Source organism: Python bivittatus, unplaced genomic scaffold (genome assembly GCF_059951505.1).
Source record: "Python bivittatus isolate LINGU-HERP-01145 unplaced genomic scaffold, Pbiv_v1 ctg000430_np1212, whole genome shotgun sequence".
In the NCBI taxonomy this organism is placed as follows: Eukaryota; Metazoa; Chordata; class Lepidosauria; order Squamata; family Pythonidae; genus Python; species Python bivittatus.
The window spans coordinates 5959433-5973735 of record NW_028277071.1 but is presented as its reverse complement, the minus strand read 5'-3'; the positions used below and the strand labels follow the sequence as shown (position 1 = coordinate 5973735).

The 14303-nt window shown below is 44.6% G+C and overlaps 1 protein-coding gene across 1 annotated transcript; it reads left to right on the top strand.

The window, feature by feature from the left end:
• The first annotated feature begins 14 nt into the window (after nucleotides 1-14).
• Nucleotides 15-13139, top strand: OSGEP (O-sialoglycoprotein endopeptidase). The gene is made up of 12 exons (XM_007438488.4): nucleotides 15-327; nucleotides 1609-1729; nucleotides 4177-4296; nucleotides 4686-4861; nucleotides 6228-6323; nucleotides 7327-7376; nucleotides 8194-8272; nucleotides 9476-9541; nucleotides 10018-10108; nucleotides 11920-11995; nucleotides 12417-12515; nucleotides 12956-13139. Exons 2-12 carry the CDS (start codon nucleotides 1615-1617, stop codon nucleotides 12993-12995), a joined length of 1008 nt encoding a protein of 335 aa, XP_007438550.1. The 5' UTR covers nucleotides 15-327; nucleotides 1609-1614; the 3' UTR covers nucleotides 12996-13139.
• Nucleotides 13140-14303: the final 1164 nt, after the last annotated feature.

Here is a 14303-nt window from a genome sequence, read left to right as displayed (position 1 = left end):
TTACATACAGGGAAATATTTAATAAGTCTTTTTTTAAGAAAAATTCTGGGGTTGGAATATATACCTTCTAACCCTCACGTGGAGGCTGTCGAATTTAAACCGCTCGTGTCTGCTGTGCAGAGCGTGAGGTTTTTTTCCCCATCTCGTAGATCGTTAAGAAGAGGGGAGGGGGAGGACTCGATGCGATTTAACCCTTTCCTTGCTGCTGGGTTAGCCTTCCGAGACATTTTTTGTTGCCCGCGTGTTTTCCCCTCTCCTGCTGCGCTGAGCTTTCCGAAGTACCGCACGTGGGGAAGGCGGACCTAAAAGCAGAGGAAAGAGCCCGAGGTAAGACATAAGCTACTCCTTCTCCCGAATCGCCAGCCCTTGTTAGTTAAGCTGTGCCCGGCTGTGCCAAGGAAATCGTGCCTGGAGAGCAGCGGGACGCGCAGGCGGGATCCTGGATGGCCGCAGTTTCCGAGGTCCGCAAAATCTCCTCCCCGAGCGCTTCCAGGGTTTGTTAAAAGTAGCAGCAATCACGGCTGCCGTTCTGCCCCGCGACGCACTCAAACTGGCAAAAGCGAAGTGTTTCTCAGTCTTGGCCACTTTCAGATGCATGGACTTCAACTCCCAGAATCCCCACATGGCCAAGGTTGAGAAACACTGGGGTAGAGACCTATTTTACAGAGTTGATCTTGATGGAGGAAGATAGGAAGATGTCCCCTTGCGCTCCTGAAGTGGGAGTAACGAACAAATACATAACAGAACCATGATTTGCTCAGAATTTATCCTTAGCCTCCTCTGTTAACCCCTAGTTTTGAGATCTGGGATTCTTTGACATCCTGAATTCACACATTCACTCTACTTTCTGTAACCCGGCAGTGGGTCAGATGGTTGACTTTTTCTCTTCTGGCTAGGACTTGGATGGGAGACCACTAGGAAATCTCAAGGGGCATGGAAGAAGGCAACAGGCAAATCGCTTCCATATGATTGCCAAGGAAATTGCAGGAATGCAGCAGAGTCCCTCTGTCTGTCAAAATCTGCTGGATCAGTTGCAGCTTTGCAATCAAAGTCCAACACCTTTTGTAAGGTGTGTGACACTGTGTCTGCCATTTTGCAGATTTTGACTCCTCCACCTTTGCAAATGCCCGTGCGGGGATGTGTCTATATAGTCACCTGAAGCTGAGCTCAATTTTAAGGAGACCGTATCTTTAGGATCCGGTTGTCTTGGCTCCCTAGCTTGTAACCTAGTGAACAAAATCTCTGAGCTTCCGTGTTTTGCTCAGTGCCCATAAGAATGGTATCATCTGTGGATTTAAATTCCCTGTCTATTGGGAGAATGCCTACTCCTAGGAGCAAGTGAGTTTGAAACGCATCTAAGACATATTAATGATGGTAACTGTGGGGCTATTATTCGAGGTACATTGTATGGCATTCCAAAACACCCCTAAACTTCCTTGCTGCTTTCTGTCAGACTAAATATGCCCTTTGTCACCAGATAGGGATGAGAAGAAATGAAAACTTTTGGTTCCTTTCACAAACCACCCTAAACCCACAGCCTTCTTCTGGTCAGAAATACCGCTGAGTCTTTGGAAGGAATCAAACTTTCCTTTCTTTTGGGTGTTCCAGGAAGAGATGCCCATAGTGATCGGCTTTGAGGGCAGCGCCAACAAGATTGGAATTGGGATTGTACGGGATGGAGAGGTGCTGAGCAATCCCCGACGAACATATGTAACCCCTCCAGGACAGGGTAGGTATCCTGTGTGTTTCCCACAAATGTTCTTACCCACCCTGGTGCTTTCTAGTTGCACTTTAACTCCCAGAATCCCTAGCCAGTATGGGGCCAGGAAGGGATCCTGGGAGTTGAAGTCAATGCCCTTGGAGGACATTGGCCTAGACAAGATATGAGAAAGGGTGTGCAGCTTGCTAAAAGAATTCAGCATTTTTGCCTGGTTTCAAAGAAGTGGGGGCAGGTTAAATAAAAAATAATAATTCACTCAAGCTTAAGTAAATACACTTAATACACTTACACATAGATCTGTGCTCATGTGCCCAGAAGATAAAACAGTTTGATTGGCAAAACTAAGGGAGCAGGGCCTTTTCTGTGATGGCCCCTCCATTCTAAAATAAATTATTAGTATTACACACATCTTCCAAGCTGCAGAACAAAAAACGCAATTACAAATTGATCCAGTAACATTAGTTTATGTTACGTAGAATTATCGGCTTTGGAGAAGACCCTGATGCTGGGAAAGATTGAAGGCAAAAGGAGAAGAGGACGGCAGAGGATGAGATGGTTAGATAGCATCACTGAAGCAATGAGCATGAAACTGAGCAAACTCAGGGAGGCAGTGAAGGACAGGAAGGCCTGGCGCAGTATGGTTCATGGGGTCACGGAGAGTCGGACACGACTTAACAACTAAACAACAACAACTAGCATTTTAATAAAGGTAGTATTAGCATTTTAGCGCAGGAGTCTGTGCCTGCTTTTGAAGTTTAGGAAACCATGTTTTTCCTTTGAGCCAAAGCCATTGCCTTTGAGGTGCCAAAACTAGCTTTTTCCAGGACAGGGATAAGAAGCAATAAGGCTGTATTCTGAAGTCCTTGACTAAAGTTGCAACTGTTAAGAAATAAAACGCAATTACAAATCAATCAAATAACATTAGCTTAGACCCAGTAAACAATTATTAAGACAACCAGCACAACAACAATACATTTCTGGGATAGGATCAGGTGTATCCACCCTTTTTTAAAATAAGTGATCACCTAAAACAGTCAGCTAAATAAGAGTAGGCCAGAATAAGCAGACTCTGCTAATCCAGTGAACCGAATGCAAAGGGTTGTAAACGTTTTTAAAACCATAAAATAACTAGACAGAGGATGGCAGCTGATTTCAGAGTTGTGAGGCCAGGCCCTTTGAAGACCTGGTATGAAGTCCTGCTCAGAAGAATGTAAAAAAACAGGATTGTAGGAAGAAATAAAGGCAAATGGATCCCAGGGAATTGGTGACTGGAAGACTCTGAATACAAGCACCAGTATTTAAAATGGGTTCTGGTTTGAATTGGAAATTACCATTCAGAAATGGGTATGAACAAAAGACAAATCAGGAACCAATGCCATGAAAGCGACCAATCAGGATTGGGCACCAATCGTAGGCCAGCCCTCACCAACCTGCACCAATTGGAAACCAGCTTGGCTGAAGACCAATCAGAAGTCAGGTCATGTGACTATAAAAAGAGGCACCCAGTCAGTTCCTGCTCAGTTGGCTGTAAAGTATGTTCCTTGCTTCTGAAGATGCCAGCTGTAGTTGCTGGTGAAACTTCAGGAAATTGTTGTCTAAAGCGCAGTCACTAAACCCTGAAGCCCAACACTGCCGAATAAGTATTTTTCTTTGGAAGAAGGCAAGACACCACAGAGCTCCCTAATGAAATGTTCCTACTTTTGTTAATCTTTTCTTCATGTATATTTAGGTATAATGATTTAGTTGGGTTGGGGGGTGGGCTCTTTTCATATCTTAAATAATGCTTTGCAGACAAATAATATATTTTATAAACTTAGCACCTTTGTATGTTTCCTTTATTTTGCCCCTTTTTACTGCTTTTGCATAAATGGTTCTCAGTTTGCTGGTTGCAGGATCAGGCAAGAACAAGGCAGTGAAACCTTATCTCTAATCCTCTGAAGTATTATTCACTTCGATATTTTCTTTCTAAGATTCCATATGCTGTTTCCTGTTTACTATCAGACATTTCCTTCAGTTATAAGGTCTAGTAACATGCACATGTTGAAACCCCCAAAATATAATTTGGCCAGATGTTAAATTCTGTGCTTTTTTTAAAAAAAATGAATAAATCACAAAGAGTCCTGGTTAATGTATCAGCAGCCCTGAGGATATTCTGTACCCTTCTGTGGACTACGTTTCTTCCATACATTCAAAGGTACCTCTGCCATGCATAGAATTTATCACCTGGTGAAGGAAGCTGGACTGTGTCTTTCAGCCCTTGGCACATGCATTGCCAGCTTCTAATTATCTTCTGAGGAGAATGAATCTGTGAAAGTCATCAATAGCCAGCAAATGCAGGAATTGGCTCAGTTTCTGCTCATCATATAACTTGGCCTTGCACTATGCAACATCTCCTAGCACAAAATGCGGGCCCATGTGCTTTCAGTATTGACCTTTTCCTATTTTGGTCCCTCTAGGTTTCCTTCCAGGTGACACAGCACGCCACCACCGTTCTTGCGTCCTTACTGTGCTGCGTGAGGCTCTGGAGGAGGCTGGATTGAAACCTCAGGACATTGATGCAGTGGCTTTCACCAAAGGTGGATCTGTTTTCTTAAAGGGAAGGAGACAGTTGGATTCTTCTGACTAGGGTTCCATGAAAAACCTGTAGCTGTACTTCATCTCCTTGAAACCCTCTCTGTTGGCCGTGTAGGCTAGACCTGCAGAGAATTGTATTTCAGCAACATCTGAAGAACCACTGGTTCTCCACTCTTAGAGAATCAATCTTAGATCTTAAATCTTAAATCTATCCTAAATCTTAGAGAATCAAGCGGTGTTTTAAATGCTCAAGATTGGTAGAGTAAAATCAGTGAATTGTCTTGAATAAGCTGTAAGGCCCACCAAAACAAACAAGTCAATGCAAAATAAAATCCAAGAGGCATACATCAATGCTGTACTGGATTTAATGCATATTTTCCCCCTCTTTCAGGTCCAGGGATGGGTGCCCCTCTTGTGACCGTGGCTATTGTGGCCAGAACAGTGGCCCAGTTGTGGGGGAAGCCACTTCTGGGAGTGAATCATTGTGTTGGACACATTGAGATGGGGCGGCTTGTGACCGGTGCAAAGAACCCAACAGTGTTGTATGTCAGTGGTGGAAACACTCAGGTACTGAGGAAGACAGGGCTTCTGTTGGCGGGCGTTTCTGGGTTTGCACTTTGTGCTAAGCCACAGTTGGATATAAATCATCATATCCCAAGTTCACACATGCCACCCAAATCCATAAATCGTGATTTACAAACAAGCCGTTGAATTCATATGACACACCAAAAGAGAAACAAGGAAACCATATCTATCATGGCTTAGCAAGAAGCATTAACTCATCTTCAAACTCAGTTCACATTGTGCTAAATAATCCATGGTTGGTTCAGAGTGACCAGATTTACATGACACATTGGAAAAAAGCAGCCATGTTATAGCTTAGTGTGAATAAGTTGCATAAGAAAACATGTGTGGTCTTATTTATTGCACTTTGATTGCTTTAGTGAAGTTTTTTTTTTTTTTAAAGAGAACCTCTTGCACGTAAATCTCTGTTCTGCAGTTCCATTTCTCATGCAACATTGCGGGATCCCCAATAGGCTTCCATCCATCACATTGTCTGATAAGGTTTATTTCCACATTGAAGTTCATGCAAAGTGAGCACTGGAGATTTTTCATTAGTGGCGCCCCATTAGTGAAGTATATTATATTTTCACTGTTTTGCCTTGAAGCATTTCAAGCATAACATTCTTCAAAATGTTCTGCTCAAGTGTGCTTCTGCTGTTGGAAGTAAATACATACTTAACACCAAAAGCAAAGAGGCCCTTTTACTCCCTCCTTCTGAGAAAGGACGTCCTGCTCATGAATTCCTTTCTGTCATAGGGGGCCTTCTAAACGTCTTTTCCTGCACTCCTGAGCAGGGAGGGAGATTAGGTTCCTTGGTGCTGAATCCCAGCATTGTCAAAGAGCTTGGTATGAGAAGACAGACAGACAGACAGCGGTGATCTTTGAAACGATAGGGGACTGGTTTGCTCTGATGGCTTCGGCCCATCCAACAAGATCCGATAGAAACCATCAGCATCTTCCAGGGCCCTGTGTTAACTTCTGGTAACTCCAGATTGGGCCTTCTTTGTGGTCACCTCTGGACCTCCATTCCCCTTGAAGTCCAAATGGCCTTGACCTTGCCTTTTCAGAAAGCCTTGAAGACCCGACTTTTTCCACAGGCCCTGGGACAGGATGGCTTAGGACTCCGCTTGTTGATTTACATTTTATGGGGCATAATTCATTTTGTGGTTTCCCCAGCATGGGTCTTAGCAAACGTATTGCTATTCTGCTTAGTTTGTCTTGCCTTGTTATTGTTTTAATCCTAATGATTTCTACCTAAGAGGGTGTGAAAAAGAACTTGGGTTGGGTGGGCCCAGGTGGACTCTCAGAGTCCGTTCAGCATTAGTGAAGGGGAGGGTTATAATTGTGTCCTCCTCTTCCTCCCACCCAGGTTATTGCCTACTCTGAGCATCGATATCGTATATTTGGGGAAACCATAGACATTGCCGTGGGGAATTGCCTGGACCGTTTTGCTCGAGTGTTGAAGGTGAGAACAGCTGAACATTGATGAGAAGGCAAGTTGGTCTCATTGGACCCTGTGTGAATGCTATGGGGCTTTCTTCTGAGTGTCTACATCTTGAAGAGGTTCAGCAGGGCTGTGAGGTGCGCCAGAGACCCTTTGTAGCTGTGGAAACAACTATGGGGTCTATTTTCTCCCTGGTTATCTCATGAAGATGAGGAGTAGCACGACCTGGTGCCTTTGGATATGTTGGAACATCTTCATTAATCCTCAGCAGTCAAGATGTGCTGACTTGAAGATCAGAGGAGCTGAACTCTAATACACCCAAAGTCTGTCAAGTTGGGTTATTCTAATACTTTGCAGTTTAGTCTCCGAATATATACAGGAGAGTAAATTACATGTAAAGAAGGAAGTGTCAGCCAAAACAGTATTACTGATGCGCTAAAAGGAATTTTTAGCAGGCTTCCAGGTAGAAAGAGAATTTGGGGGGGAATCTGTAATGGTCATGAAGATCACTTGGGAAGGAACTAGAGAGGGCTAGAAATGAGGTGGAGTCTCTGGGAGAGGACATGCTTGGATGAGGCCCTGAACAGAAACACTCCACAAAAGTAATCCCACCAGCTGAGAGAGAAAATTGAGTGAAAGTCATCCTGCAGTGAGAAAGAAACAGACAATTGGCTTTTTCTAACCATTGTTGAACTTCCATTAGCTGTTCTGAACATGAGCCATTACCGAGACAGATAATCAAAGGAGAGAACGGCTCCTCCTTCACTTTGTGGGTGTAATTTTGCCCCCATGTGTCTGGATCTGCTTCAGTGAGTAAATACTAACTGTCGGGGGCTGCCTTGATGGGATGCAGGCTCTATAGATCAGGCCTGAAATGCATTTCAAACATGGGATTGTGTGGTTTGAGTAAGGAGAGTCGCTAGAAGTTGGACAGCATATACAGTACATTTAATCATTTATTTATTTGTTTGTTGTTTGTTGTGGTGGTGTGGAAATCTGATTCTTTTATTCACCTCTGGCTTAGATCTCGAATGATCCCAGTCCAGGCTACAACATTGAACAGATGGCCAAGAAGTAAGTCATAACGGGGGCGGGGGGGACGACCCACTAACACAATCGTTTTCTTTGTTCTATTAAACAGGTTGTGTTTAATTTGTACTAGATGCGGGTCCCATCTCCTCAGTTTGGATCAACATTAAATAATTTTGACAAAGCCACAAAATCTTCAGGAAGGCCTACAAATGGCCAGTTAATACATAGGAGAAAGTTAGCAGGATCCATCTCCTCTCCACGTGTGGTCTCTCTAACCACTCTCTTCTGAATTCTGTGCTTTCAGCAAAGGCTGACTCCGTGTGTGATTGTCATATATCTTACTAAGCCAAGCAGATGTCACCGGTTGCGGTTCCTTTTCTGCTTTATGCTGTAAAATAGCATCCACGCTGATGGCGTTCAAAGAGTAGGTGGTGGTCTTAATACTAAACAAAAGATGGAAGAAGCCACATTAAACTCTAGCTTCCAGTTCGTTCTATTAAACATCATGCTTCGGAGGTGGGATTTGTGGTAAAAGTCCCCCTTAGTGGACCTTTATTCTCAACTATTGAAATCTAGAAGCTGGGTGCATTGCTCTATTTCTTGTTTCTTGCAGTGTGAGGACAAAATGAAGAGATTCTCTAGGGCACTGTTTCTCAACCTTGTCAACTTTAAGATGTGTGGACTTCAACTCCTAGAATTCCCCAGCCAGCATGGCTGGCTGGGGAATTCTGGGAATTGAAGTCCACACATCTTAAAGTTGACAAGGTTGAGAAACACTGCTCTAGGGACACTGTACAGTATCTTAGATTATAGCCCCATACAGGAGAAGGAGATTCAATGCTTCCTCTTTTCTCCACAGGGGTCAAAAGTTGGTCGAGCTTCCATATACAGTGAAAGGCATGGATGTGTCTTTCTCTGGGATTCTGTCCCACATAGAGGTAGGATTAAAATCCCACTCCCTTTTGTCCTCCTCCAAGGATGATCCACCACAAAGCGACCCTCAGAGCTTTAGCTGTAGGGACTTTTCTTTTTAAATGCTGTCTTCAAGATCACAGCCAAGGCAATTCCCAGCCAGCTCAGTGGGTCTCAAAAGAGCTAAGCAGATTAACCCTCGGATGGAAGGCCACCAGGAAATGTCAGGTCAGTCGGATAAAGTTGAAAAACATATTCTGGAAGAAGGCAATGGCGCACCACTTCCATGTTTTGCCATGCGGGGATGTGCCTGTGAATTCGCTAGGAGTTGAGCTCAACTGGAAGGAACTTTAATTGTTTGTTTGTTTCTCTGTGACACCCTGTTATGGGTATTTATTTCTTTGTCCATTGCTGGTGCTTTTGGGAGGCTGCTATGCCCTTACTTCTGACTTGTGAGCTTCCAAGGGGCCTGTGGCTGTCAAAGGGGGGAATAAGGTAGAGGACCTTTGGTCTGATCCAACCCAGCTTCAGTACCTGCTCATCCTGCCTGCTGAGGGTGCAAAAGCGTAGTTCTGTTTTCATTCCATTGTTTTCATCTGTTGTTCTGGGCCACCTAGGATCACTATGTGAGACAGCTGGCCATATCAGTTCTTTAAACAAAATAAATAAACGTTATTGCTAATAAAACACCTCATTAACATATAACTAATATGCGCTATCCTCCTGCACAGCGAAGTAGCAAACCACCCTGGCCCTTAAGGACAAGTAGCTTCATCCTGTACCATTTTTCAGCATCCCGAGATATTTCCTCAGGGTATTTAGGATCCAAGAGTGATTTCTCCCATAAACAAAGCTAGTCTTATTCTAAAAAGAGGGACGTTCCCCTGTTTCGTCAGCAAAATATTACTAAATATTACTTAAAAAAAAAAAAGAACAACAAATTGCAGCATGTTAATGTCAATCAGTAGAGGTGGTCCTTGTTTAGCTTTGCCTTGTTTAGTGGCTGTTCACAGTTACAACGGTGATGAAAAAGTAACTTTACAACCAATCCTCACATGTGCGACCTTCACAGGTCTGCAAAGCAAAGGAAAGCTGAAGTAAGATCATAAGCACAGTCGCAGCTTCACTTAGCGTCTGCTTTGCTTAACAGCCGAACTGTTGGTGCCAATTGTGGTTGCTAAATGAGGACTACCTGTAATAGTGCAGGGATTCACACAGTTCTCTTGCAGGACGTGGCTCACAGGATGCTCTCCGCAGGACAGTGCACTCCAGAGGACCTCTGCTTCTCTCTACAGGTAAGGAACTAACCAAATCTGGATCTGGGATTATGTAGAGGGAAGAGGGAATAATCTTGAAGGAGAGGAGGAAGAGCCACTACCAGGGCAATGATCAGATAAGGGGGGATTGAGGCCAACAAAATAACTTGAGAAAACGGCTCAGACAAGCCCCTCCCTATTTCACACAAAGCTAAAGTGAGGTGGAGAAGCTCATTCTGTTACTATAGCTGTTACTTTAAAAGTTGTACTAACCTACATGGCCTTGGTTTCTTAGTCTGGTCTACTTTGTAGGGCTGACAGATTAGGCTCTGGGATGGTGGGAAGAGGCTCATAAGCTTCAGAGCTGTTGCCAGCAGCTAGAAAAGATCCAGTTCTTCCCCATCATGGGTGAAGGCTAATGTATTTTGCACGCATAGATGGAAGAGAATGGGTACCCATAGCTGAAAATTGAAAAGAAAGCTTCTTTACTAATCCTATAATTTCTCCTTCACCAGGAGACACTCTTTGCAATGCTGGTGGAGATCACAGAACGGGCCATGGCACACACCGGCTCCAGCGAGGCCTTAATTGTGGGCGGCGTTGGCTGTAGGTGATTCGGGTAGAGGCTGGGAATGACTGATGCCCTTGTCTTCTTAATCACCTACTGCCTTTCCCCATAAAGCTTCAAACCAACTTTATTGTTTGGTTTATATCATTTCCCCCCCCAGCTGCCACCAAAAAAGAAAAACAGTGGTTGGACCCTCATCAACCTTGGCTGATCTTCATCTAACCAGGGTTGGATGTGTTTGGTGCTTGGAAGGGAGACTACCGAGAAATTTCAGGGCTAGAGGGGGAAGTTGAAAAATATCCCAAAAGACAGTGATGGTAAACTGTATTGTTGCCATGAAAACTATATAGGAAGGTCCATGAAATCCACAGAAGTGGAGCTTCTCTTGAAGGAGAGTTTTTGTCTGTGGTTCAGGGTATTATATGAAGCCATAAAATGGTTTACAGGTAGTCCTTGGCTTATGTCGATTTGTTCAGCGACCATTCGAAGTTACAGCAGCACTGAAAACATGGACTCATGATTGGTCCTCGAAGTTTCGGCCATCGCAACATCTCTGAGGTCAAGTGATCGCAATCTGGGTGCTCTGGTACCTGGCTTGCAGTTATGATGTTGCAGGAAGCTGTGTCACGTGATTTCCATTTGCAGGCTTCCCACAAGCATAATCAATGGGGAAACCAGCAGGGAAGGTTGGAAGTCACTCCACTAAGTAGCTCCTGCTGCTTTTTCTCCCAAGAAGCCCAATACAGAGTATGAGATCCCAGGGATCTCATACTCTGTAGCACCCCTGCCTGCGCTCCATAGCACCCCTGCCCCCAGCATCCTGCCTGTGACCCCTGCTGTCCCACCTGTACTCCGTGCCTGCCCACCAGCGCTCCCCAGCACCTCCCTAAGGCCTCCTCTGGCCCTCCTGCGGCCTCCACCGACCCACCTAAGGCCCCCGCCAACCTGCTTGTGCTCTGTAGTGCCTGACCACGGCACTATTGCCATTGTAACCCCAGGACTACCTGTATTGGTTTGGGTAAGACATGCTGTGCAAACACAGCAATCGTGCTTTGTTAATCTGGGCATTAGTCTTCGGCATGTTGTTTCAAAAAAGCTGGTTTCTTGTTCCACCCAACCTTCTCTCAGGACTGGGAAACTGGCTTTGAACCTCTCTGAGTGGTGTCACCTTGAACGGATTTGTTCTACCTTCTGAAGGTTTCCGTTTCAGAATCTTGGTTCCCCACTTACTTTATATCTCCTTCCAATTCTTCCCTGCGCTAACCTTTTCCAGTTCTGAATGTTCTTGTTTCTTGTTTCAAATTCTGAGATTTCTCTCTTCCGTTCAATCTGCCTCTTGCTCTCAGATCATGGCCCACATATTGTGTCTTTGGAGAAAGGGAGCCAAGTTTCCAAATCCTTTTTCCAACTCAGTTTCAAGGAGCAGCTGCATAATCCCAGGCTGTAATTGAGACAGCTATGATCTCTCTTCTTTTACTAGTCCATGGGTAGACCCCAGTTATGGTGTTCTTTCTGGGTTCATTATAGTTTTTTTTTTTTAACTTTGATTCTGTTTTGACTCCTGGCCACTGCCTGGACCTGCAGTTTTCTTGGCAACGTTTTCAGAAGAGCTTTGCCATTGCCTTGGTCTTCCTAGGGCAGAGAAAGAAAGGCTGCCTCAAGGTCCGCAAGTGGGCTTCATGCCTAAGGTAGGACTAGAACTCACAGTCCTCCAGTTTCCAACCTGGTGCCTTTAACCACTGAACCAGAGGGGCAGAAAACTCAGGATGGTTTGGTCTGTTAGAAGCAGTGCTTGTTGACTTTCAACCCGTGTTTTTTTCAACAAGAGAGACTGTTCCTTTCTTTGCAGGTAATGAGCGACTGCAAGAGATGATGGGGATCATGTGCAGAGAGAGAGGAGCCCGACTCTTTGCAACTGATGAGAGGTGAGATTCCCCCTCTCCACCTTCTTCCCCAGATCCTGTTAGACTTGGCTTCCAGCCATTTGTTGGGGGTCTCTTCAGAGACCCAACTGGGTGTTGCAGAATCTACACAGCCTAGCAAAGCCATGGTGGGCATCATGTTGCTTGAACCCATTTATTGGTCTGAGTCTGAGACTCAACTAACCTGCCTCCTACAAGTGTCGGTGTAAAAAGTTTGGGAAGTGGAACTATTGCAGACTTAATGCTGTTGTGGATGTTCCTTGAGTTCTAGCCTTGGCAACCTTTCAGCCCTGTGCTTGGCCTGTTTGTTACAGGAAGGGAAATAAGACCAAGAGAACAAGGACCTACAGAGACCCTGCACTCAGAAAGGGTCTCCTTTTTTTTATTCTCCAACTATGATTCCTCATGACCTTTTTGTACCCAGGTTCTGTATTGACAATGGAGCCATGATTGCACAAGCTGGCTGGGAAATGTTTCGGTCTGGCCAAGTCACAGCACTTGAAGATTCATGGATTACGCAAAGGTAATGTTTTGCAGTGCAGAGGGAAAGAATGGATGTGAAATTAAGAGGAGATGGGACATAGAAGTGCTGATGAACATAAATTTACTTAGATCCTTACTAAATCAAAGACACTTTTGGAGCAGTGGCTTTACCTCGGTGTTTTTAACTCCACGTTTTTTAAACTTTCTGCAGTTGTGCACCTTTAAATACAAATCCAGAAAATGCAGACACTCCCCAGTTAAGCAAACACCTCCTACATTTTGGTCATGAAGGTCTTGGGAGTCCGGATTTTGGGGCAAATCAGCATGATTATGATTGCAGCTTTGTATCCCTTCCCATCCCCTCCATTTTTAAAGGCCGCTTAAAGCTACATTTTGCATGTGTTTACTCAAAGGTAAATCTCATGCTCAGAGGAATGGATACCAACTAAAATGGTATTTGTGTTTTTTTCATTCTTTCAGGTATCGTACTGACGAAGTGGAGGTAACATGGCGAGACTAATGGTTTCTCTTTGCGTGGAAAATCTTCCCCAATTTGGAGGCCGTAAAAAGAAAGCAGTTGGAAGGCTCAGTAGATACGCGTTTTTTTAAAAAAAAAAAACAGAACAAACTTTTTTCAGCCTAAAATAAATGATTTGATTTTATAGGAAGGGCTCTACAGTGTTTCTGTCCTAGGAAAAAACCTCTGCTAGGATGAAAAGTGGCTTTAGAGAGAAAGAAAGTGGCACGTTTGAGCAACGCAACACATCCAGGAGCTGAGACAGAGCGAGGGTGATATTTGCGTGGTGCAACAGTTCCCAGCTTTTGTGTGCTGTTCTTCATTTCTGCTCATTCAAATTTTTCTGCCAAATCCACCTTCTCTTCCTTCTGCTGTGTGGACAGAACGTTCCATCTCAACCATAGTTGTATATTCAATCAAATGTCTAGACCAGGGTTCTCAACCGTGGCAACTTTAAGACGTGTGGACTTCAACTCCCAGAATTCCCCAGCCAGCATATGCTGGCTGGGGAATTCTGGGAGTTGAAGTCCACACGTCTTAAAGTCGCCAAGGTTGAGAACCCTGGTCTAGCCCATAAGCAGGAAACTGCTTTGATGTGCCTTACCCAGGGCCTGAGGAAATAAAGCAACGAGGTCAACTGACTGGCGGGGCTGAAATATTTGGGTTTCTTTTAGTTTTTCAGGGAGCAAAGGGTTAACAAGCGAAGCAGGTGTCCCTTTTTTAGAAGGTTTTCAGTGGTTTTTTAGGGGTGTAATGGTTGCTGAGTAGCTGCAAAGCTCAGGGACTCTCAGGCCGCTCAGAATTAATTCCCAAACAATCTGAAACTCAGACATGCCTGTCTGGGAATCTGCAGATGAGCTGCGTGCTGTCCTCAGCTCTGCCTTCTTGTCTTTCACGCTCAGCATCTTCACTCCAAGGTTTGCGACCCATTGAACTTTGCTAGAAAAGAACCCCGCGAGCGTGGGAAGGAGGAGGAAAAAGAACACAGGAGACACACCAGGGATATTAAATAACAATATTTAAAACATGTTACTATTTACAGAGTATGCAGACACAGAACATTCAGAATCAGTCCTTTGCATTCAAACTCGGCAAACGAGCAGGGGGAAAAAAAGGGGGCAAAAATCACTTTGTCGTGCACAGCCTGTCCCTGCTTCTCAGAGATGCCAACGTCTTCACTGGCAACGTCCCTCTGGTTTCCGTGGGCTGACCGCCAGACTTTGGAGTCTACATTCCCATGTGGCTGGGCTGGCATAAAGGGGAGCTCCTTACCGTCTGTTTGCCTGGTGCGTCTTTGGGATACTGCTGCCC